Genomic DNA, 24189 nt, shown 5'->3' with positions numbered 1-24189 from the left:
CCAAGCGCATCCCCCCACGCTGGTGCCAGCGCTTGCACTGTGCTTGAACCTGTGCTGAATGCCAACGGCAGATAATTATAAACCCGCAGGGCAGGCCTCCTCTGTGCAGAGGGAGGGATGGAGCCTCAGCCAAGCCTGAACTCCTGACCTTCTTCACACACCAAGCTTCTGTTGTGGGCTTCGGGAGGTGCAAGATGGGTCACAGCAAGCCGTGAGGCAACTGGGAGAGAACGAGAGAGGGGTGGTAGAGGGCTAGGGGAGGGAAGGAGGGGGGTTGGGTGAGGGACAGAGAGCCGGGGGTGGTGGTAAAGTGGGGGGATGGAGGGATTTGAGGGAGGCGGTGCTCACTGGAGGGTCACTTTGTTGGCATTCTTTGGTGAGCACTCCCAACCAATCAGAGGGGAGAAGGAGCCACTTGACAAATCAGAGTGAAATCCTCGGTGAGAGAAATCCCTTTTGTTATGCCTGTTTGGTTATCTCCTTTCACTTTATCAGCATTCATTAGGCGGGGAAATGTGGTCTGTTCAATTCCTTTGTATACAATGAAAAGCCTTTGTTTGAGCTTGATCATCTTTTAAAGTTTCCTTAACTTATCATTACATTGTCACACATTATTAGCAGTTAATTATTTAAATCCTTGATTCTCAATAGTTTTAAAGTACTGATCTCTCCTATTATTGCCTCATTAAACAAGAGATCACATTTACAGATTGTTAACAGAATAGTTCGAGGATAGCAGTGTGTAAGAAGTATTAAATAACATTCCATTATACTGCTCATTAGTATGATGAAAAATATATAACATGGTTTTTAATGTGGTTTGGTGCATGCATGTATGCATAACCTGGATCAAACTTATAACCCTAATGCTCTTTCTATTTTAATTTATAATTGGCTTTATTTCTTGTAGATTTACAGTACCAGTCAAAAGTTCTCAAAGTGTGTCCAAACTTTTGACTGGTACTGTACTTTTTTTTTTTTTTTTTTACGTTTGACAGTATTGTACCGAGTGCAAATATGGTGGAAAAATCTCAGAATGAAGATAAAACAGTAGTAAAGTCAATATTCCACAACAAAGAGCGATACAGAAAATACTCCAAACAAAAAAAAGGGAAAAAATGTCGACTAGAGTCCCAATCTTCATTTTCCCGTCTTCTCTCTGAAGTCAGAAATGTCGGCGGACCACCTCGGCTCATCTGGCCTCCTGCTCTCATCATGAAGATCTCTCTCGCTTTGCACTTTGCCAATTTCCCATGATTGAATGTAATTGGGACCAGATAACCCTCTCTCTCTCTGTCTCTCTCTCTCTTTCTCTCCCTCTCTGTCTCTCTCTCTCTGTCTCTCCTCTCCAGCAGTCTTTGATCACTTCTGACCTGGCTCCAGCTCAACTCTGACACACTGGCAACAATTTCTTGGGTGGTTTGTGATTGCTCACAGACAGACAGATAGAGAGATATATTGAGTATTGATATGTGAGTCTCAAAATCCAACTTGCTGCAGGGAATATTACAACTTTATTCTCTGGAATTTTTGGAGTTTGTGCAATGAGTTATCTCACAGCCATAAATACATCCATGCATTAGAACAGCGTGAGTTATTTGTATATGGCTGTTTATGCGTGTGTGTGTGTGCATTTCATGAGTGATTGTCTTGAGGGAATAGAACAAGATGTGCACAAAGATTCCCAAATTCGATTCAGGAGATTTGTAAATCCTGTGCAAATTAGTGTTGCCTCTTTCTTTTCTCCCCGCCATACTCCTCTTTGAAACTTGTCTTCTGAGGCAATCACTCCCAGATGCAGAATATTAGACATAATCACTTCCATTTGCCGGCTCTTTTACTCTCACTGCGAGGTGACATGCCGTCTCCCTCTGACATCTCCTCACAATGGACAATTACAGAGCACTCATCAATCACTTTCAGCAGAGAACTTTGACACCCAAAATCTGGTAGAAATCATCTCATTTGATAACCTAGAGAACTCTAAAAATTCTCTTCAATGTATGATAGGCACATATCTTCTCCATTGTGTGTGAGTGCCCCTATCAGTGCTGTCCAGTGCACCATTTTAAAAACTGTCAAGTGCACTCAATATAATTTTCATAAGCCCTTTACTTATAAGTGTAGAGCACATACATACTGGAAGAGTTGCTTTTGATCTACCGTTTGATACGAATACTGTGTCAAGGGTATTGGCTCAGCTTTAAAGATAGCCACGTGCTTACAGCTATTCTGCTGGGGGAAACTGTCGTTCAGGCTGCCATATGGAAAAGTTGAAAATCACAGACAAAGGAGACTGACATGTGGAATTCGAGGTGTCCATCTCTCTGCCTTTAGACTTTTTACACCTTTTTCCTCCATCTCCCTACATGTCAAAACCTTGTCCTCTATCCTAATTTTTACTTCATTCCTTTTCCTCCTTGTTCTTCCCCTCGTGCCCAACCACCAACCTTCCTCCTCTCCCATTCACCTTCATCTCCTACCATCTCTCTCTCTCCCTCTCTCTCTTCCCTCTATCCTTCATTCTCGGAGACAGACAATAAAGCAAGCTTTTCCATGGCTGACCTGCAATTCACCCCTACCTCCACGCCATCCCAAACCACAGACAGAGGGGTGAGTTACAGCCCGAGATCCAATGTGGTGAGGAGCGGTCCTGGATCCAGGGCCAAATTTGGGTCCCACAGGGCTTTTGGCCCCCGTGGCCCGTCTACTCTGTTCAGCTCAGCACTGATGGGGTCACACAGACTCCAGACATGCACACACCGCTCACATCACTGGTCTCATCGAGGGAAATTCCTATGGGTTCGGAAGGAATAAAGGAAGTGAGATGGAGGGGAAAAGGGAGAAGAATGTAGAAATGAAGGAAAGAGGAAATTCTGTTTCACTGAGGGAGAGAGGGACCTGCAATTGCACTTGGGCCAAAGTGACTCCTCTAAAATGTGTCTGTTCTTGAGAAAGAAGCAGAGCAAATTTTGACATCCATCTAATTCTAGGCACGTGCTTCATCCCGCTTTTCTCACGACCCTCATTTGACACAGCCACATCGCTGACCTTTAGATCTCTCAGTTGGCAAGAAGAAATTATAGTTCATGTGAATCAGATGTTACAGAGAGGAAACTGAGTGCTCCTTCACTGCCTGGCAGCTCAGTCAGAGGAGGAGCACCTGTTTCCAAATAAATCTTAAGATAAAAATGATATACTGTAGCTCGATCATATGTCTGGAAATGTGGAAATCTGATTCCTTACGCATGCATACTGTTTTTTTACTCCCACGTGAATTCTTCATCTATCACCCCAAGTTATAAGTTCCCACTTTGTGCTCCCCTTATCTTAAGTAAATCCTAGAATTCTGTATTTAAAGCAGAGACCAGAGTCACATGTCTCTGCAGCCGCCTTCATCCCAGAGAGGCTACAGATCATTTTGACCCCGGGGTCCCACGGCAGAGGTGGAGGCTCAGCCAGCCTTCACTGGTGGAACCATGAACCGTGTCAGGTCGTGTCAGCTCTCTGCTCAGCTCCCTTTACTTGAATGTAAATAAAGCCAGTCTGGCTTGGTTCCACACCACCAGCACCACTCGACCTCTTTTGTCAGAGCCAGCGGATGACATCCTAACAGGAGGGCCTATGCTTTAAAGCACTTGTTCATCTTGGAAAAAATAAAGTAGGGTAAATAATATCCTTAATGGTAAAGTTGGTTAACTATTACATTTTTTTGCAAATTCAGCAAACTAGATATAACACATATGAGAGTAGTATCAATCTTATCATCTACCTTTCCACCAGATAGTGAATTAGCATGTTTGCCTAAATACCAAACTATACCTTTAAATGTAAGTTATCTATTGTTTTCATACTATATCTATCAGTATCCATGAGGCCTTTTTTGTCCTTGACAAAAGCAAAATCCAATCAAGCTTTGCTCAGTCCCCAAGAATAACACAATTTAACAGGGCACCTCATCCCAAAGTAAAGAAAGAGGAGAGTCTAGACCTGGTCCCAAGAGGTCATAAATTGTTGAGGCAGACCCAGTTTGGGCAGGGAATTGAGTGCAGGCAGAAGCTCCCTTAAAGAGTCCAGTGGTCTCTGTTTCTCCCAGAGTTTAACCCTCTCACCTCCTCTCATTGGCCACTCTTTTATTCAGTTGGCTGATTTATTGGAGTTCACAAGGGAGAAAAACAAGCATAGCACAGCCATCAGCCTTGCCTGTGATAAATGACCCAAGCTGCTATCTTCATCTCAAGTGGTACCTATAGTTCCAGTGGGTGAGAAAGGGTACATATGTGTGTGTGCACTGTTTGTATGTATGTGTAAACTGGGGTTATTTTTGCATTATACTGCTAATGATAGAAGTAGAAGCGACAAACGGAAACAAAAAGAGAACTCATAAAAATATCCTCTTCAGTGACAGACATGAGAATGAATGATCTTTTTACACCATTGTAAAAAAAAATTAAACAAAACTGCAATCAATATATGATACAGTCTTTCTTTTTCTGTCTCACCAGGGTCCCCCCTATCCCTGGTCCTGCCCCTGGCTGCCCCGATGCAACACAGCCCCTCTTCTCCCCAAATGAAATTCTTTGGAAAGTCATTTTATATCACCCTTTGACTGTGCATTGAACTGTAAAACCACCCCATTGGAAACAAAATAAAAGGATAGGAGAGGGAGAGAAGGGGGGGATGGGGCAAGGAGGAGAATTATAATTCTTTGCAGGCCTTTGGTATTAACCCAAACACCAGAGCTGTCAGCAGTTCAGAGAGGGAGGTGCGAGGGGCAAACATTCAGTGTTAATTGGCACTTTGTAAGCTCTGAGCCTTCCTTTTGTGAGGGAAGTGGAAGAGAGAGTGAGTGAGCAAGAGGGGGGAGGAGGAGTGGTCAGCAGAGGGGGGTGAGGGAGAGAGAGAGAGAGAGAGAGAGAGAGAGAGAGAGAGAGAGAGAGAGAGCTCTTGTTCTTTTAGGTTTGTTGGGCCTTGTTGAGGGTGTTTACGGTTCACTTCTTATCCTTTGTTAATTGGGCTTTCTCTCCCCCAATGAAAAAAGAAAAAAAGAAAAAGAAAAATTCATGTAACCCCCAGCCTGCCACCCATGCTCCCTGTGACTCTCCCCACCAGCCTGATCAGAAAGAGAGGGATAAATAACAAGAACATAACGAAAGGATTGTCCTGTGAACATCATTAAACTTTTAAAAACACTTAAATCCCTGAATATGGCTCCATATTTTATCAAATGACATGACTGAATCTGTGCTGGCTAGTGCTAAACACTTTAAATTTGAAAAAAAAAATCATTGTTTATATAACCTTGAATCATTTCATATTTGGATGCTGATTTTGAAATTATTATTTATTTGCTTCTTCAGGTGCCAAATATCAAAAGAAAAATCTGCAGCAACCATCTGATGTTCACTGAGTTTCTCAGAAAAACAGGAATACAGCAATGTCAGACCATTAGGTACAGGATGTAAAAACACCCTCTCTCCTCTTTGTGGATCCTCTCCTTCCGCCGATGTGTTTGGAGTTATCTGAAATAATTAGAGAGGAAGAGATTGGCAGACAGAGAGAGAGAGAGAGAGAAAGAGAGAGAGAGATATGAAGGCACCTGTCTTTGAAAGAGAGAGGGGAAGGGGGGGGGTAGAGTTGTTGGCATGAGGCTGGTGTACTCTGCTTCACAGCACCTCTGGCCTCTTTCTGTCTTTCCCTCTCTCTCCCACTGACTGATGTAAATAATAATAGTGCCAGTACTGAAAGGACACAGGTGTCAACCATTGTGCTGGTCTGAATGGACCTGGGGGAAGCAGGTCAGGGGTCACAGGGCCACCTCAGCCACCTCTCACACCCACAGTTTTTATTCACACTGACGCTCTCTTTCATAGGTTTTCAATTTGCCCCCACCACCACCCCCCCTGTCTCTCTTGCTCACTCTCTCCTTTTGTTATCATAGCTCAATGTTTTGGGAAAACTTTTCAGAGGTCATGCACAAGCTTGGTATTCAGGAAGATTAACATTCTTTTCAAAATTAATCGCTCTGCACAACTATGTAGATCAATGGCTGGTTTCAATTTCAAGAGGCAATAAATGGATATTTGATTCAAGGGACAATTTAAATTTATGGTTATAATATTTATGGTTATAGAATATTTTATCAATGACTGAAGTCATTACTTGCATTATTCAGAACATGTTCACATATTTGTTTCATTCAGCAACATAATGTTACAAGCTTCTACAGCAGCTGCAACTCTGCTACTTCAAAATAAAACAAACAAGATATACAGTTTATATTGAAAGCCTTGAAAGGAATCACACTGACGCTTTGACACTTTAGGAAATATGCGTATTCACTTTTTTGCCAAGAGTTAGATAAGATTGATTGAACTCACATATCTGTCCTTGTAGCTGGAGCCATCAGCCGGTTAGCTTAGCTTAGCATAAAGACTGGAAGCAGGGGGAAACAGCTAGCGGCTCTGTCCAATAACAGTAACAAAATCTGCATAAATTTATCTTGTTTTTGAAAGTTGTACAAAAAGAAAAGTGTAAAAATGATAATTTGCTGTTTACTGGGGTCTACTGTATGTACCAGACTATTTCTTGGCCGGGATCAGTTGCCAGGCAACCCACGGATATTCCAGGAAATTCTTTACTTTATGCTAAGCTAAGCTAACTGGCTGCGGCCCCCAGCTAGAAATTTACTGTATTTAATTTTAATGACCAAATTTTTAATAAGAGAACTTCATGCATGCATTTGGAAAAAAAAAAATTGCAGCTTGTTTTAAAATTGCACTTTTTTCACGTGTGTGGTTCAGTTTTTTTCAGAGATTACTTTTAATTGCTTCTCTTATCTCCTTTTCTGTAGCACTGTTACACCACCATATGAATAAAAAACATTCTGTGCATTATTTCTTGCTCATGGTTTACTTTGCCATCCCCCCTTCCACCTTCACACAGGAGGCTCCTGAGTCCTATCCCCACTAGTTGGCTACCCATTCTCTATCCGGTGGGTGATAGATTTCACACACACACAAGACACACAAGCCAGCAAGCATGCATGACACGATGCCTGTGTGTGTGTGTGTGCACCAAAGCCGTTCTTTCTGTAATGCTTAAAGTAACTGATGGGTGAAGCTGGATGGAGAGTTGTGGACCCAGTGTCCTTTGTGCTCAAAGAACCAGGATAAGAAAGACTCATAAATTGAGTCTGGTGCATGATGGTTGAGATGTACTGTACTATTTCCATGGATAGGTGACTATTTATGGTCTGAAACATGACATTTCTGCTGCATCAGCAAACTTTGTGAGCAAATATAAAACTGAGGACATATGAAAAAAGGTTATAGACTTATTTTACATGTCATTTGATTTTACTATTGTAGCACATATGCAGATTGTCTTTTTTTATCTGTCGATATAGAGATTAATTTACTATATGTGCTGCATCATGGATATTAAAACACAATTCAGCCTCAATCACAAACCTCTGTAAGTGCGATTGGCCAATCAGACTGCCACCTTTCAAGTTTTATGTGTAGTTAGTAAAGCGGCCAGCCTCAGCTTTGGTCTTGGCCTTGAGTGTTTGCAGTCATAATGAAAATGTTTGATCTTGATATAGGGCCGAGTCTGAATCCCTGGGGGAAAATCACCATGATACTGAAGCTATAAGTGTAGTGTAGTTTGTTTGCAGCGTGCATGGCAGTGGATAGTAACCAAGAAAGACATAAATACAACCATAGATGCATCAAGGTTTCAGTATTTATGCTATATTTGCTTGTGTGTGCATTATAGTGACTGTTTTAAGTGTGGTTGGATGCTCCTCAGCCTATAAGATCCATGCTTGGTGGAGATGGAGATGCTCAGGAAGGGTGAGAGGATTTATTACCGAGCATTAGGAGCACTAATCTGTTGCAGGTGTTTCTGGCTGTTCACCCAGGCCATGCCTGCTCTCCTCCCCAGGAGGCCCCACCATATTTGTGTGTGTGTGTGTGTGTGTGTGTGTGTGTGTGTGTGTGTGTGTGTGTGTGTGTGTGTGTGTGTGTGTGTGTGTGTGAGACAGAGAAAGAAACAGAAGGAGCGAGAGGAAGGGAGACATTTTTTTACACGGCATCTGCAGAGGGATTATAGCATCTCCACAACCCTCTCAAATCATCAAGAGTGTCAAGATAAGGACAAAGAGAACATGTATTTGATGACTTTTCTCCATCTATCATATCAAACAAAAGACCACAAGAGAACAGCAGCAGTGCAAGAGAACTGTGCAGTCCCCATGCCAAACTTTTATATTACAGATTCAAGGCCACTTATTCTCACTCTAGGAGAGTCATTTATAGGAATCTGAGAAAACTTTTTTTGTTTTTGTTTCTCAACTTTTAAAATCACACTATAAGTTTTAGTGTGGCTTCTTTTTTTGTGACGGTGACAACTCACTACAGGTATACAGTAGAAAACCACTTTATCAGCAGGGCACAACCTCTAGGGTGTATTACAATAAAGAAAAGACCACCAGGATGGATTGAGCCAATAGCTTTACAGGAAGCCTGCGGTGCCTTTGGGGATGATGAACAAAGACACAAAGGAACCCGCTGAGAAAGTACTGCTCTGTAGGAAGTCTGCAATGCCTAGTGTGGCCAGCTTTGGAAAGATGAAACTAAATGAAATGGAGAAGAATGGAGATGGTGAGGAATTCAGATGTGGAGAACAGTGTAGTCAGGATAAGGAAACTGGGCAGGCGAGGACTGATATGATGATGAAGGTTTAAAAAACAACAGATAATTCAGTCTGTGAAGACATGTGACCAGTATTGTTTTTTATCCAAAGACTTCAGTATTACAAAGCAGTGATTTCTGATTACTTGTTGTTGTATATCATGTCTTGGAGGCTGGGGAAAACAGTGCAGAGATATTCATAATGGAACATCTAACTTCGCTACTTTGGTACTACTGCCCTCATGTGGACATTCAAAGTATCGTTCAGATAAGGCTATAACCCACTTTTTCAACAAGTGGATCATATAGCATACACTTGTATTGATTCTCATTAGTATGTATGACTGAATGCTTCAATTACAAAAAAAGGATAGACACATAAGTTACCTCATAACAGTCCACCATCAAATAAAGGCCAAAATGAATTGAAAAAAAAATAAAAGACTGGACAAAAGAAGAAATTAAACTGTTAGCATGGAGAACATGTACCTTTATTTGTTCTCTTCTTTTATTAAGCCTCTTTCCATAGAACTGCAGTAATGTGAACATTTTGAGGTTTTCTCTGCTGAATCTAAGACTGCATGTTCTTCTATGGAATACTGCCACATGCGTTGTCTTCTGAGTAGTGAACAAGGATTTTTTTGATTTTGAACCTAATGGCCGCTGGTACAGTAGTAAGTGGACTGTACTGGTTGTACTGTACGGATAGGAGGTAGGCTAAAATTAAACAAACCCGTGCCACTGGCTTTTCTCCCTTGTGGACTTTTTGTAAATGGACATCTCCCAACAGTATGGTACAGAAGAGAGGACAAGGTTCAGATGCTTTATTAAATAGTGACCTCATCCATTTGCCTGTGATGGAAATGACTTATCCAACTGGAAATATGAAGATTTGTGCAGATTGTCTGTGTGAACAAGAATATGAAGGCTAAATTTGGGTAAAGGGATATATCAAATATAAGACAGGACTGTTCAGAGTCTCAACATGGCAAGCATATATCAATACATGATAAATATGATGTCATAGGTTCTATACCAATTAATAATCTGCATTTTAGGACCTGGATAATGGTACTAGAGATAAATTTTACTCATGCATTATAGTTGTAGGAGTTTTGGATGATGTAGTCCGTGATGAAAGGGAACCAGTCTTTGGTGAGCGTCAAAATCTGGGTGAACCAAGGGTAGAAGAGCTCTGACTGTCTTGTTGCTCCTGTAATGATGATGTTCTTGGCTGCATCTGTGGCAGGGTAGACTGGTACATTAGTGACTCCCCTAGGATATAGAAAAGTACTGCATTTAACTACTGTGGATTGCACATCTTAAAAATCTGCACAGAACCAATAATGATACCAAATATCTATCAGTTAATCAATACAAATGTATTAGTGTGCACTGAGCAACATGGCACTGATCAGTTTGCTGTACCCGAGACACTTTGCATTTGGGCTTGATTGAAATACTCACAGTATACTTGACTAACCTGACTTTCTCCATAGCTGAAACAGTATAAATGAGCCCCAGTGTACATATAGAGATGGACACATTGCTCTTCTTCATAGCCAACTTGTGCTGAAGGGACCCGAAGAAACCATTCAAGGCAAATTTTTTTGAGGTATACGCTGCCACGAAGGGACTGGGCATTTTACCTGTGAAGCATCAAGAGTAAGGTCTCATAACTCAGTTTTGTCAGATGTAATTGAGGCCTTTTTTTTTTTTAATACACACATACAATGTAATTTGTATATATACATATACAAGAACCTTATGGGATTCATCACTATTGTACTCATTGAAAATGTTGAGTAAGAACTAAATTTACATGTGGACTACTTATAGTCCTTAAATGATTTGTGGCATCTTGGCCACGAAATAGCAAATAAAACCAATGGCCAATGTGGTTGAGAAACAGATATTGTATTTTATACTAGTTTACTGGAAATATTGCATAAACTGATATGATGGTTGCAGAACTCTTTAGCCAGTTGACAGAATATTGGTTTGAGCTTTGAGTCCATTTATATGTTGAAATATTCACTAACCCATTGTCAAACTTTGTCCCTCTTTGCTGTTATTACTATCTGGGCACCAAAGCGGGCATAGTGATATGCCATTTGTTCACCAATACCCACCCGTACTAGCCCCAGTCACCAATACCCTGGCACCTCTGAGAGATTCTGAAACAAATTCATACAGTTTTTGGTAGAATAAGGCATTACACATTATCAATATATGAAAGAAATAAAAATAAAAATAAAATAATATTTCAGTTTCATTCTATGAAAACAGTATCTGTATTTTTCCAATAGCATGAAGGCCGACACCATAAAAAGATAAACTAATCAAAGTCCTCCATAGGTTGTTTCAGGTTAAAGTACATTGAGACTTCTCAACTTTGAGTCATTGTTGGTTATCGTAAACAAAATCACTGACCTTGAGGTTGGGGGAGATGGAACTCATAGCCATAATCCTGTCTTCTCTTTGTATGGGCTAATGGAATAGTTAGATACTGTGTTCATTTGGTAGCTTAGTACTGTACTCTTGTTGTTTCTAATATGCTGCTACTTTTTGTTTTTGAAGCAATTCAGTGCAGCTCCTCTTACAACTTATCCTTTGCATAATGTCAGTTAAATTTATGTAAGATACAGGTTTATTAAAAGTTCTCTTTCCCATCGAAATCCTGCTTAAATATGGAGACACAATATCAATGTGTTTTGTACTATGTCGTCATCAACTATGTAGTCAAGTCACATGTATGAAGTTGTGGTAGTAGTTTTTCATAGGGTGATATAATGTTGTAATTGTTGAAGGGGATGTGCACGTACACTACCCCATTGACTCAAACCATATCATTTCATTACTTGTGGAAACTCGATTGCACACTGAGCTCTTACAATGTGGATAAATGCTGTGTTCTCTGTCTGGTATAACGCCTCAGTCACAAGCAAGTCAGATTATCACCAATTACTCACTCGGTTTGGGCCCCTTTTCCCCAATTCCCCCAGGGACACATTGAACTTTCATCATGATCATTATACACTGAAATTTTGTCCAGTGCAGTGTATGATTTGTCCATTTTCCATGAAGTTCAGGCTACTCGATCTCAGTTAAATGGTTCACACTGCAATGGACCATGTACACCCCGATATGATGGTTGGGATTATGGGGCACTGTACTGAATTTGCTGAAGTAAGTTTGATGGAATTTCAGCATTTTTTAATTACATTTTAGGGGGGGGTTTTGCCTGAAAGTGAAAAAAAAACAGTGATTTCAACAGGTAGGGATATTACAATAATACAGTACTCAGTTGTGAAACATTTTCTGTGTCAAAGTTCAGCAATAAATCATCACGAAGAACTGAACAAAATAGCAATACAATATTAAAATCATGATATGGGATTTTGGTCATTATAATTTTGTGAAATGGCCTGAGTTTATATTTCATGGTGTGCCTTGAAATTAATACATATTCCAGTACTACTAATGATTTTCTCTCTCAAATGAGCCATCCCCAAAATACTGTATTATTTCAATTAACTTCTAATGATAGGTTCAAAAACAAATAGCATTTAACAGATTCAGAAAGAACAGACATTTGTGTAATTATTTGCCACATACATTGCACTAAGATCCAGGAAAATATTTAGTACTTTGTCCAATTTCTATGTCAGGTCACACAGAAGGTTGGTGTAATTTGTTGAACTTACCTGTAGATGGCCTCAAGTTACACACAACAGATTCAAGACCTTTTCACAGCCTATGACTTTCAGTTGTTCTTTAACAAATAAAATAGGTTTAGTATATGTAGATGTGGGAGTGGTATCAAACATCAGAAACACATAAAAATCAATTTTTGGGGGGAGGATTTCTCATTTCCTGCTGTGATTTAAAATTATTCTATATCTATATTTTTTTCGTCTTGGTAATAATACAATAGTCTCACAACAATTCATTTAAAATATAAATGTTACACACATTAATATTGTGTTACATACTGTAGACAGCATGCATCCAAATGGTTCAGAAATTCAGTTCAATATGTCATAAAAAACTGTCCATCATTTGAAAGTTATCTTTAATTGCCTGAGCTGTATGTTCATGACTTTGTTATTTGACATGAATATTAGTTCATTATTAAAAGCCCCAAGAAAGAAATCTTCACCTGTAAGCCATTAAGTGTATTTCACACCATTGTGTAGATGAATAACACTGTAATACCTATGGTATCACCACTTGCGAGTCTATCACCATCTATCATTGCACTGAAAAATAAAGCACTGAATGTTAACAGGTACAGTGGGGTCCAAAAGTCTGAGATCACTAGTCAAGATACTTGTGTTTTGCATTAGGTTCAAACGTAATACTATTTTTTTCATAACAAATGATAATATCAGATCAACAATTTGAGTGAAAAATTTGAATCTTTGAAAAATGTGCATCAATTTCAGAATATCTTAGTATTTGGTATGTCCCCCTTTTGCTTTAATGACAGCATGCACTCCAGCTGGCATGGACTCCGCAAGTTTGTGCAAAACCTGATGACCCATATTATCCCAGCATGATTTGACAATGTTCCAAAGAGCTTCTTGTGATGTAACAGAATGCTTGGCTTTCTCAGGCTTCAAGTGCCCCATAAATGTTCAATGCCATTGAGATCAGGTGACTGTGGAGGAAAGTCCATGACAGTCAGGACTCCTTGGTCATCTATGGTCTTCAAGTAGTTCGTGCAGAGCTTTGAGGTGTGTTTGGGGTCATTATCCTGCTGCAGTATGACTCCTTCTCCACAGATGCAAACCAGAAGGTATAACATGTCTCTGAAGAATGGAGTGATACTTTTCCTTGGTCAGGGTGGAGTCAATTCAGTGTAGACCCAGACCTGAATATTTCCTCCACCTTGTTTCACTGTCAGTTTAATACACTGCGATATCATTCTCTCCTCTTTATCTCCTTACATATACCCCTCTGTTACTGCCATAATCTCAAACTTTGACTTTTTTCCAGTCATCCACTGTGAGATGCTGCTATTTCTTAGCCAACCCCAAGTGTTTGGCCTTATTTCCCCTCCTGAGAAGTGGTTTAGAAACTGCTTCTCATCCTCTGAGACCACTCCAAGACAGCCTTCTTTTGACAGTACTTTTGTTGATTGGAGTCTTGCGTTCTTTATTAGCAAATTTCGTGTCTGTGATTAAGTTGCTTTTCTATCTCTCAGGGAACTAACCTTGATGTATTGATGTTCTGACGTTGTGGTCACTTTTGTTCTGCCTGATCATGCTTTGGATATAACTGATCCAGTTTCTGCAAAGCATTTAGAGCTCCATGCACTGCCCCCTTAGAAACCTTTAGTGTAGCCATGATTTTACACTGAGAAAGCCCCTCTTTGCTTAGAATAACAATTTGACTTCTGACACTTTCACTGAGTTCTGATCCCATGTGTCCCACTACCACAATCCACTTAGTAAGCAATGATCTTCTTGAAACTTGAAGCACAGCCATATTTAAAACAGGTGAACACTGGCTGCAAGTTGAGTTACTTGAACAAGCCTCTGATGAGTAGATCAAATCCACCTGATTGTCACCTGAATGCATGCTTCAATGGAAAGGAAATCTGACCTTTTTTACAAAGGAGTTATGGTTGTCACTGCCACAAATTTGCTTAAATTTGATTGCTGACCTAGAAGAAGTGTGTGCACCAAAGCCGTTCTTTCTGTAATGCTTAAAGTAACTGATGGGTGAAGCTGGATGGAGAGTTGTGGACCCAGTGTCCTTTGTGCTCAAAGAACCAGGATAAGAAAGACTCATAAATTGAGTCTGGTGCATGATGGTTGAGATTTACTGTACTATTTCCATAGATAAGTGACTATTTACGGTCTGAAACATGACATTTCTGCTGCATCAGCAAACTTTGTGAGCAAATATAAAACTGAGGATGTATTAAAAAAAATATAGACTTATTTTACATGTCATTTGATTTTACTATTGTAGCACATATGCAGATTGTCTTTTTTTATCTGTCGACGTAGAGATTTACTACTTTATTTATTTACTGTATGTGCTGCATCACAGAATTCAACTTCAGTCCAATTGGCCAATCAGACTGCCACCTTTCAAGTTTTATGTGTAGTTAGTAAAGCGGCCAGCCTCAGCTTTGGTCTTGGCCTTGAGTGTTTGCAGTCATAATGAAAATGTTTGATCTTGATATAGGGCCGAGTCTGAATCCCTGGGGGAAAATCACCATGATACTGAAGCTATAAGTGTAGTGTAGTTTGTTTGCAGCGTGCATGGCAGTGGATAGTAACCAAGAAAGACATAAATACAACCATAGATGCATCAAGGTTTCAGTATTTATGCTATATTTGCTTGTGTGTGCATTATAGTGACTGTTTTAAGTGTGGTTGGATGCTCCTCAGCCTATAAGATCCATGCTTGGTGGAGATGGAGATGCTCAGGAAGGGTGAGAGGATTTATTACCGAGCATTAGGAGTACTAATCTGTTGCAGGTGTTTCTGGCTGTTCACCCAGGCCATGCCTGCTCTCCTCCCCAGGAGGCCCCACCATGTGTGTGTGTGTGTGTGTGTGTGTGTGTGTGTGTGTGTGTGTGTGTGTGTGTGTGTGTGTGTGACAGAGAAAGAAACAGAAGGAGCAAGAGGAAGGGAGACATTTTTTTACACGGTATCTGCAGAGGGATTATAGCATCTCCACAACCCTCTCAAATCATCAAGAGTGTCAAGATAAGGACAAAGAGAACATGTATTTGATGACTTTTCTCCATCTATCATATCAAACAAAAGACCACAAGAGAACAGCAGCAGTGCAAGAGAACTGTGCAGTCCCCATGCCAAACTTTTATATTACAGATTCAAGGCCACTTATTCTCACTCTAGGAGAGTCATTTATAGGAATCTGAGAAAACTTTTTTTGTTTTTGTTTCTCAACTTTTAAAATCACACTATAAGTTTTAGTGTGGCTTCTTTTTTTGTGACGGTGACAACTCACTATAGGTATACAGTAGAAAACCACTTTATCAGCAGGGCACAACCTCTAGGGTGTATTACAATAAAGAAAAGACCACCAGGATGGATTGAGCCAATAGCTTTACAGGAAGCCTGCGGTGCCTTTGGGGATGATGAACAAAGACACAAAGGAACCCGCTGAGAAAGTACTGCTCTGTAGGAAGTCTGCAATGCCTAGTGTGGCCAGCTTTGGAAAGATGAAACTAAATGAAATGGAGAAGAATGGAGATGGTGAGGAATTCAGATGTGGAGAACAGTGTAGTCAGGATAAGGAAACTGGGCAGGCGAGGACTGATATGATGATGAAGGTTTAAAAAACAACAGATAATTCAGTCTGTGAAGACATGTGACCAGTATTGTTTTTTATCCAAAGACTTCAGTATTACAAAGCAGTGATTTCTGATTACTTGTTGTTGTATATCATGTCTTGGAGGCTGGGGAAAACAGTGCAGAGATATTCATAATGGAACATCTAACTTCGCTACTTTGGTACTGTACTGCTCTCATAAATAGCAAAGAAGGATTTTTTTAAAAATTTGCACCCAATGGCTGCTGGTACAGTATTAAGTGAATTGCACAGGCTGTCATTTGCCCGTGATGAAAATTACTTTTCAAAGTGGAAATGCGAAGATTTGGGCAGTTAGTCTGTGTGAACAAGAATATGAAGGCTAAATTTGGGTAGAGGTATATATCAAATATAAGACAGGACTGTCCAGTCTCATCATGGCGAGAATAAATCAATATGTGATAAATATGTATTTCTTAATTTATTTAATTTAATTTAAAAGGGACAGTGTACAGCTCAAACATAAATGTCACCATCTGATGCACCGTACCAGATTATAGCTTCAAGGTAATTCACATTGGTAGTCCCTTGGCGGGTCAGAGCAAAGAAATAAAACAATTACAAACAGTACAGAGTAAAAACAACATAGAAAGTTATAAAAAAAAAAAAAAAAAAAGAAAACACAAGATGCTCAAAACAAAACTACACACAATAGCACATCACAAATGTATGCTTGTCAAATAAAAGCAAGTTATGAGGACCATAAGATAGAGTATCAAAATCAGTGAGTGCAGAGCTGAGCAGTTTTTAACACACTTTTTAAGTTGGTTTTGAAAGTGCTGATAGGGCTGTGGCTCCTCACATTGTCAAGCAGGGTGTTCCATTGATTTGTGGCTGTTACAGAGAAAGCTGATTGCCCATGTGCAGTGTGGCAAAATGGTACGGTACAATCTCTTATAGAGGATATTCTGGAGGATCTAATAGAAGCGAGTGTACACAGAATCACATAGTGGAGGAGGGGCCACACCATTTAAAATATTATAAACCAGGCATAAATTTGAAAATAATATAAAATTCTCAAAGCTCAGTAAATTGTATTTCTCCAGTACCCTACAGTGATGGAAATGCATTGGCTTTTTTAATCAGTATTGGATAGTTTGTTTGTAAAAGGACTCAAGAGGTTCTAATGCTGTTTCTCCAGCCTGCCCCCAACATGTAATGCAATTAGACATATGGCAAAGGGTCTTATCATGCATAAATATCTTGGCTGCATCCAGAGAAAGAATGTCTAAAATTTGCTAAATTGTACTTTATGGTGTTAACTATTTTTTTAAAACTTGTTTCTCAAAGGTTAAATTTGGATCCAGTGCCACCATGTCAATCCTTTCACCTTTGATGAAAATATCAGCATTAGGAGGTTGTACCATGATTTTAGAAAAAACATACTTTTTGTCTTTGACTCAGACATGACTGATCAAGCCAATGTGTGATCCTTTCCAGCACACTTATTAGCTTGGCAGCTGCTAATTCAGCTGTTTTTGCATGTGTATATACAACAGTATCATCTGCATACATGTGCAGTTCTACATCATGACACTGTTGAGGGAGATCATTAATATATAGGCTAAATAATAGGGGACCAAACACTGACCCTTGTGGAACACCCATTGTACATTTCATGTTATTTGATGGTGCATCACAAACTTTAACACATTGCATCATATCAGATAAATATGAAGACATCCATGGCGGTGCTCTAGATGAGAAGTTAAATTTAGAGAGTCTCAATATTAGAACATCATGATTGACTCTATTGAATGCTTTATACAGATCTAAAAATACTGCACCAACTACTTTATCGAGCCTTGATTTAATTTGCTCTACTAAGTGAAAGGCAGCAGTTTCAATGGAATGAGTTGCTCTAAAGCCAAACTGCATACTATGTAGACCAAAACTGCTTGTATTAAGAAATGCTGTCAGTTGTTCCTATGATGTCATAGGTTCTAAACCAATTAATTTGAATTTCAGGACATGGGTAATGGTATTAGATATAAATTTTATTCATGCATTATAGTTGTAGGAGTTTTGGATGATGTAGTTTGTGATGAAAGGGAACCAGTCTTTGGTGAGAGTCAAAATCTGGGTGAACCAAGGGTAGAAGAGCTCTGACTGTCTTGTTGCTCCTGTAATGATGATGTTCTTGGCTGCATCTGTGGCAGGGTAGGCTGGTACGTTAGTGACTCCCCTAGGATATAGAAAAGTACTGCATTTAACTACTGTGGATTGCACATCTTAAAAAATCTGCACTGAACCAATAATGACACAGAATATCAGTTAATCAATACAAATGTATTAGTGTGCACTGAGCAACATGACACTGATCAGTTTGCTGTATCCGAGACACTTTGCATTTGGGCTTGATTGAAATACTCACAGTATACTTGACTAACCTGACTTTCTCCATAGCTGAATCAGTATCAATGAGCCCCAGTGTACATATAGAGATGGACACATTGCTCTTCTTCATAGCCAACTCGTGCTGAAGGGACCCGAAGAAACCATTCAAGGCAAATTTTGTTGAGGTATATGGTGCCACGAAGGGACTGGGCATTTTACCTGTGAAGCATCAAGAGTAAGGTCTCATAACTCAGTTTTGTCAGATGTAATTGAGGCCTTTTTCTGAATTTTTTATACACATACAATGTAATTTGTACGTATGGTGCATACATATGAATTAAGAACTTTTTGGGATTCATTGGAATTATACTCATTGAAAATGTTCATGACCAAGAACCAAATTTACACTTAGACTACTTATAAACTCATCCAATAAGTGCAAATCCTTAAATGATTTGTGGTGTTATCTTGGGCACGAAATAGCAAATAAAACATCAGATAAAATACTAAAATACAGAATATAAAAGATTTATTGTATTTAGAGTATTATTATTATTTCTTAAAGTACTAAGAAAAATGGACTGGATCTTCAAAAGCAGATGGAGTTTGCTCAGAAGAAAAAATGAAATTTGAACTTTGAACATTACCGTGACACCTGGGCAGACTCCACCTGCTGATGAAGCTCAAATGATATGATCAGAAGCTATTAAATGGACCTTGAGGTGAGATTTTTAAGATTTCTAAGGTAAAGAGTGACCTTTGAAACTCCACATTTCATCATTATTTTGGCCTAGCCTAATATAATAAAAGAAATGAGGACAAACTATACATTATTTGTTATTAATGAGTAAAAACAAAAAAAAACTGTAATGGTCCTATAAGCATCATTCAGCATTATTCATTGTTCATCAGGTTGATAATGCATGTATGTATTTATTTTGCTTACTTCAACATGTCTCTAAAAATGACATTAAAAACGTACCTAAAAGTGATGAAACAACCACTAGTGATCCTTTACTTTGTTCAAGGGAGGCCAGAGCTTTCCATGCCATCTGAATATAGCTGAAGAAGTTGGCCTTTGGAAAGAACACACACACACAAAGGTCAATGCATTCCCCTCTTTTCATGTGCTGATGGACCATCAAAATGCTGCATTTACCTTCATCAGCCACCTGGTGTGTTCCACATCTCCCTCCCACATGCTGAAGGGGCTTGGGCCAATGTGGTTGAGAACCAGGTAATCCAGACCTCCCAGCTTGTCCAGAGCAAACTCTATCACTTTGTCAGGGTCTGACTCACTGGTCATGTCTGCTGCTATGTAGTGAGCTTTCTGGGCTCCCAAACTCAGGCACTTTTCTGCCACCTATGACCCAAGATCAGAACAAATGTGTTAACTGTCCTATGCAGCTGCAGAACAGAGTAAAGAAAACATCTTTGGCTTTCTGTAATACTGTCATTTCAACCAACTAAAGAAAGATTGTTATTAACCAATAGCCAGATGTTGTATTTTATATTAGTTTACTGAAAATACACATGCATAAAGTCCTTAAATGATTTGTGGCATCTTGGCAACGAAATAGCAAATAAAACCAATGGCTGATATGATGTTTCTCAACCAATGTTGAGAAACATCATATCAGTTTATGCAATATTTCCAGTAAACTAGTATAAAATACAACATCTGTTTCTCAACCACATTGGTTGAGAAACAGATGTTGTATTTTATACTAGTTTACTGGAAATATTGCATAAACTGATATGATGGTTGCAGAACTCTTCAGCGAGTTGACAGAATATTGGTTTGAGCTTTGAGTCCATTTGTATGTTGAAAGATTCACTAACCTGTTGTAATACTTTGCCCCTCCTTGCTGTTATTACTATCTGGGCACCAAAGTGGGCATAGTGATATGCCATTTGTTCACCAATACCCGTACTGGCTCCAGTCACCAATACCCTGGCACCTCTGAGAGATTCTGAAACAAATTCATACAGTTTTTGGTAGAATAAGGCATTACACATTATCAATATATGAAAGAAATATAAATAAATAAAATCATATGGGGGGTGTAACCACAGGTTTGATGGTGGCAATAAATAAATATTTCAATTTGAGTACCACTGACACACCCTTTGATGTAAATAAAAATAGTCCTACTGGTATTTTGCCTGGGCAGACATTTGTGCCCTTTGTAAATATACATTTGTTAAATATACATTTGTATATAATAATTTCAAAATGTTTATCAAGTGTTATCACATTGAACCAGTTATTTCAGTTTCATTCATGAAAACAGTATCTGTATTTTTCCTGAAAAAAACTGCATGTAGGTCAATACCATAAAAAGATAAACTAATCAAAGTCCTCCATAGGTTGTTTCAGGTTAAAGTACATTGAGACTTCTCAACTTTGAGTCATTGTTGGTTATCGCAAACAAAATCACTGACCTTGAGGTTGGGGGAGATGGAACTCATAGCCATAATCCTGTCTCCTCTTTGTATGGGCTAATGGAATAGTTAGATACTATGTTCATTTGGTAGCTTAGTACTGTACTCTTGTTGTTTCTAATATGCTGCTACTTTTTGTTTTTGAAGCAATTCAGTGCAGCTCCTCTTACAACTTATCCTTTGCATAATGTCAGTGAAATTTATGTAAGATACAGGTTTATTAAAAGTTATCTTTCCCATCGAAATCCTGCTTAAATATGGAGTCACAATATCGACGTGTTTTGTACTATGTCGTCATCAAGAATGTAGTCAAGTCACATGTATGAACTTGTGGTAGTAGTTTTTCATAGGATGATATAATATTGTAACTGTTGAAGGGGATGTGCACGTACACTACCCCACTGACTCAAACCATATCATTTCATTACTTGTGGTAACTCGATTGCACACTGAGCTCTTACAATGTGGATAAATGCTGTGTTCTCTGTCTGGTATAACGCCTCAGTCACAAGCAAGTCAGATTATCACCAATTACTCACTCGGTTTGGGCCTCCTTTTCCAAATTCCTTCAGGGAAACATTGAACTTTCATCATTTTTTTCATCAATTAAGACATATAGTTCTCTGAAGTCATCTGAATAATCTACCCCAACAAAATGAACAACAGTGTCTCTAACTGTTTGATCATCATTCCAGTAGTACTAATGATTTTCTTTCTCAAATGAGCCATCTCCAAAATACTGTATTGTGCTGTATTTCAACTTCTATTGATAGGCTCAAAAAACAAATAACACTTAACAAATTCAGAAAGAACAGACATTTGTATAATTATTTGCCACATACATCACACCAAGATTCAGAAAAATATTTAGTACTTTGTCCTTTGGTGTAATTTGTTGAATTTACCTGTAGATGGCCTAAAGTTACACACAACAGATTCAAGACCTTTTTGCAGCCTATGACTTTCAGTTGTTCTAACAAATAAAATAGGTTTAGTGTATAGAGATGTGATGATGATGAAATTTGGTTAAAAAGGGACTGTCCTGATACAGTCCAGTTACTTTACCACCTTACGGTGTGACAAGGCTTTCTTGGGGTCATCTGTTATCTAATTTTTTTTTTCCTTAGATTTGTTGTCATTGTACAGAAAATCTTCACTCGTAAGCCTTTCAGTGTATTTCATACCATTCTGTAAACAAATAACACTGTAATACCCTTGGTAAACCACCTGTGACTCTAACACTATCTGTCACTGAAAAATAAAGACTGAATGTTAACAGGTACAGTGAGGTCCATAAGTCTAAGATCACTAATCAAGATACTTGTATTTTGCATTTGTTTTGAATGTAATACTATTTTTTTCATTACAATAATAATAATAATAATAATAATAATAATAATAATAATAATAATAATAATAATAATAATAATAATAATAATAGATTGACAATTGTACGAAAAATGTACATGAATTTCAGAATATTAATTTCAGTATTTGGTATGTCCCTCTTTCTCTTTAATAACAGCATGCACTCAAGCTGGCATGGACTCCACAAGTTTGTGCAAAACATATTATCCCAGCATGATTTGACAATGTTCCAAAGAGCTTCTTGCGATGTAACAGAATGCTTGTTTTTCTCAGTCTTCAAATGCTCTCATAAATGTTCAGTGGGGTTGAAGTCAGGTGACTGTGGAAGAAAGTCTATGACAGTCAGGACTCCTTGGTCTTCTTTGGTCTTCAACTAATTCTTTTAGTGCTTTGAAGTGTGTTTGGGGTCATTATCCTGCTGAAGTATGAGTCCTTCTCCACAAAGATGCAAACCAGAGGTGTACAGCATGTCTCTGAAGAATGGGGTGATACTTCTCCTTGGTCAGAGTGTATTCAATTCAGTGCAGGTGTCCAACTCCGGAGTAGGCAAAACACCCCCTGACTTGAATATTCCCACCACTATGTTTCAGTTCAATCAGTTCAATCAGTTCAATACACTGTGGTATCATTCTCTCTCCTGTTTGTCTCCTTACATATACCCCTCTGTTACTACCATAAATCTCAAAAATGGATTCATCAGTAAATAGGATTTTTTTTCCCCAGTCATCCACACACATCCCCAAAGTGGTTTAGAAGTGATTTAGAAACTGCTACTTGTCCTCTTAGTCCTTCTTTTGACAGTACTTTTGTTGATTGGAGTCTTGTGTTTTTTGATGAAGTTGCTTCTCTATCTCTCAGGGAATTGAGCTTGATGTATGTATCTTCTGATGTTGTGGTCACTTTTGTTCTGCCTGGTCGCACTTTGGATATAACTGATCCAGTTTCTGCAAAGCATTTAGAGTTCCATGCACTGCCCCCTTAAAAACCTTTAGTGTAGCCACGATTTTACACTGAGAAAGCCCCTCTTTGCTTTGAATAACAATTTGACTTCTGACACTTTCACTTAGTTCTGATGCCATGTTTCCCACTATCACAATGCACTTAGTAAGCAATGATCTTCTGGAAACTTGATGCACAGCCATATTTAAAACAGGTGAACACTGGCTGTAAGTTGAGTTACTTGAGCGAGCCTCTGATGAGTAGATCAAATCCACCTGATTGTCATCTGAATGCATGCTTCAATGGAAGAGATACAACTCAAGGAAATCTGACCTTTTGTACAAAGAAGTTAAGTTGGTCAATGCCACAAATGTTCTTAAATTTGATTGCTGACCTAGAAATAGTGCAGAATCTTAAATAGTTCTTCATTGTACACGTCATATATATATATATATATATATATATATATATATATATATATTTTTTTTTTTTTTTTTTTAATATTTCTGAATCCTCAAACTTTCAATGTGGTCTCAGACCTTTGGACTCCACTGTATAGCTATAGGTTACATAACATTAGATAAATACCTCAACTTCAATTAAGCACAAAACAGAATCACATTGATCTTGCAGCTGCATCTCCCTTACCTGCATGAAAACTGGGTGCAGTCCACTTGACAGCTAGGAAAACAACACCTACACTAGCTAAAAAGATTTTTGTGAAAGTTTTCATTTTGTAAACTAGCTGGTAGCCTACTTAATTTAAAGTATTTGGTGTAGGAATAAACCAAGAATTCCAGGACTGCCTTGCACAAGAAATATGAGGAAACCAAGGCGATTTATATAATCCCGATTCCCTCCCCTCTCTCTCCTCCAACCATGTAAAAAGTGGGTGTGTTGTTCAGATAAGCGGTTCATTGAACTTGACTCTGGCCGTGGGAAGTAGGGGTGCGGGGGGTGCTGCAGCACCCCCTGACGGATGGTAGAGGACCTGCACGTTCACAGCTATAAACCCTTTGAGACCCGCGAGACCGTATACCAGGCTGTA

At 38.9% G+C, this 24189-nt stretch overlaps 1 protein-coding gene and 1 pseudogene across 1 annotated transcript; both read right to left on the bottom strand.

Annotated features, from left to right (window-relative positions):
- Nucleotides 1–9787: 9787 nt before the first annotated feature.
- LOC121900527 lies at nt 9788–11723 on the bottom strand (annotated as a pseudogene).
- Nucleotides 11724–18028: 6305 nt separating this feature from the next.
- Nucleotides 18029–24064, bottom strand: LOC121900582 (hydroxysteroid 11-beta-dehydrogenase 1-like protein). Its single transcript, XM_042417012.1, has 6 exons — nt 23790–24064; nt 20232–20362; nt 19549–19752; nt 19372–19465; nt 18443–18608; nt 18029–18237 (listed from the first exon to the last, which is right to left on the bottom strand). Exons 1-6 carry the CDS (start codon nt 23872–23874, stop codon nt 18054–18056), a joined length of 864 nt encoding a protein of 287 aa, XP_042272946.1. The 5' UTR covers nt 23875–24064; the 3' UTR covers nt 18029–18053.
- Nucleotides 24065–24189: the final 125 nt, after the last annotated feature.

The sequence above is a fragment of the Thunnus maccoyii genome, chromosome 7 (assembly GCF_910596095.1).
Source record: "Thunnus maccoyii chromosome 7, fThuMac1.1, whole genome shotgun sequence".
Taxonomy (NCBI): domain Eukaryota; kingdom Metazoa; phylum Chordata; class Actinopteri; order Scombriformes; family Scombridae; genus Thunnus; species Thunnus maccoyii.
The sequence above is the reverse complement of the archived record's forward strand: the minus strand, read 5'-3'. Positions and strand labels throughout refer to the sequence as shown.

Bases quoted from the DNA above. Each gene is read 5' to 3' on its own strand.
- LOC121900582 (XM_042417012.1), bottom strand. From the start codon at position 23,874: ATGAAAACTTTCACAAAAATCTTTTTAGCTAGTGTAGGTGTTGTTTTC. The intron at 20,363-23,789 runs GTAAGGGAGATG...AATTTGTTTCAG, and splicing joins TGCACCCAGTTTTCATGCAG to AATCTCTCAGAGGTGCCAGG. The intron at 19,466-19,548 runs GTAAATGCAGCA...TTCTTTCCAAAG, and splicing joins ACACCAGGTGGCTGATGAAG to GCCAACTTCTTCAGCTATAT.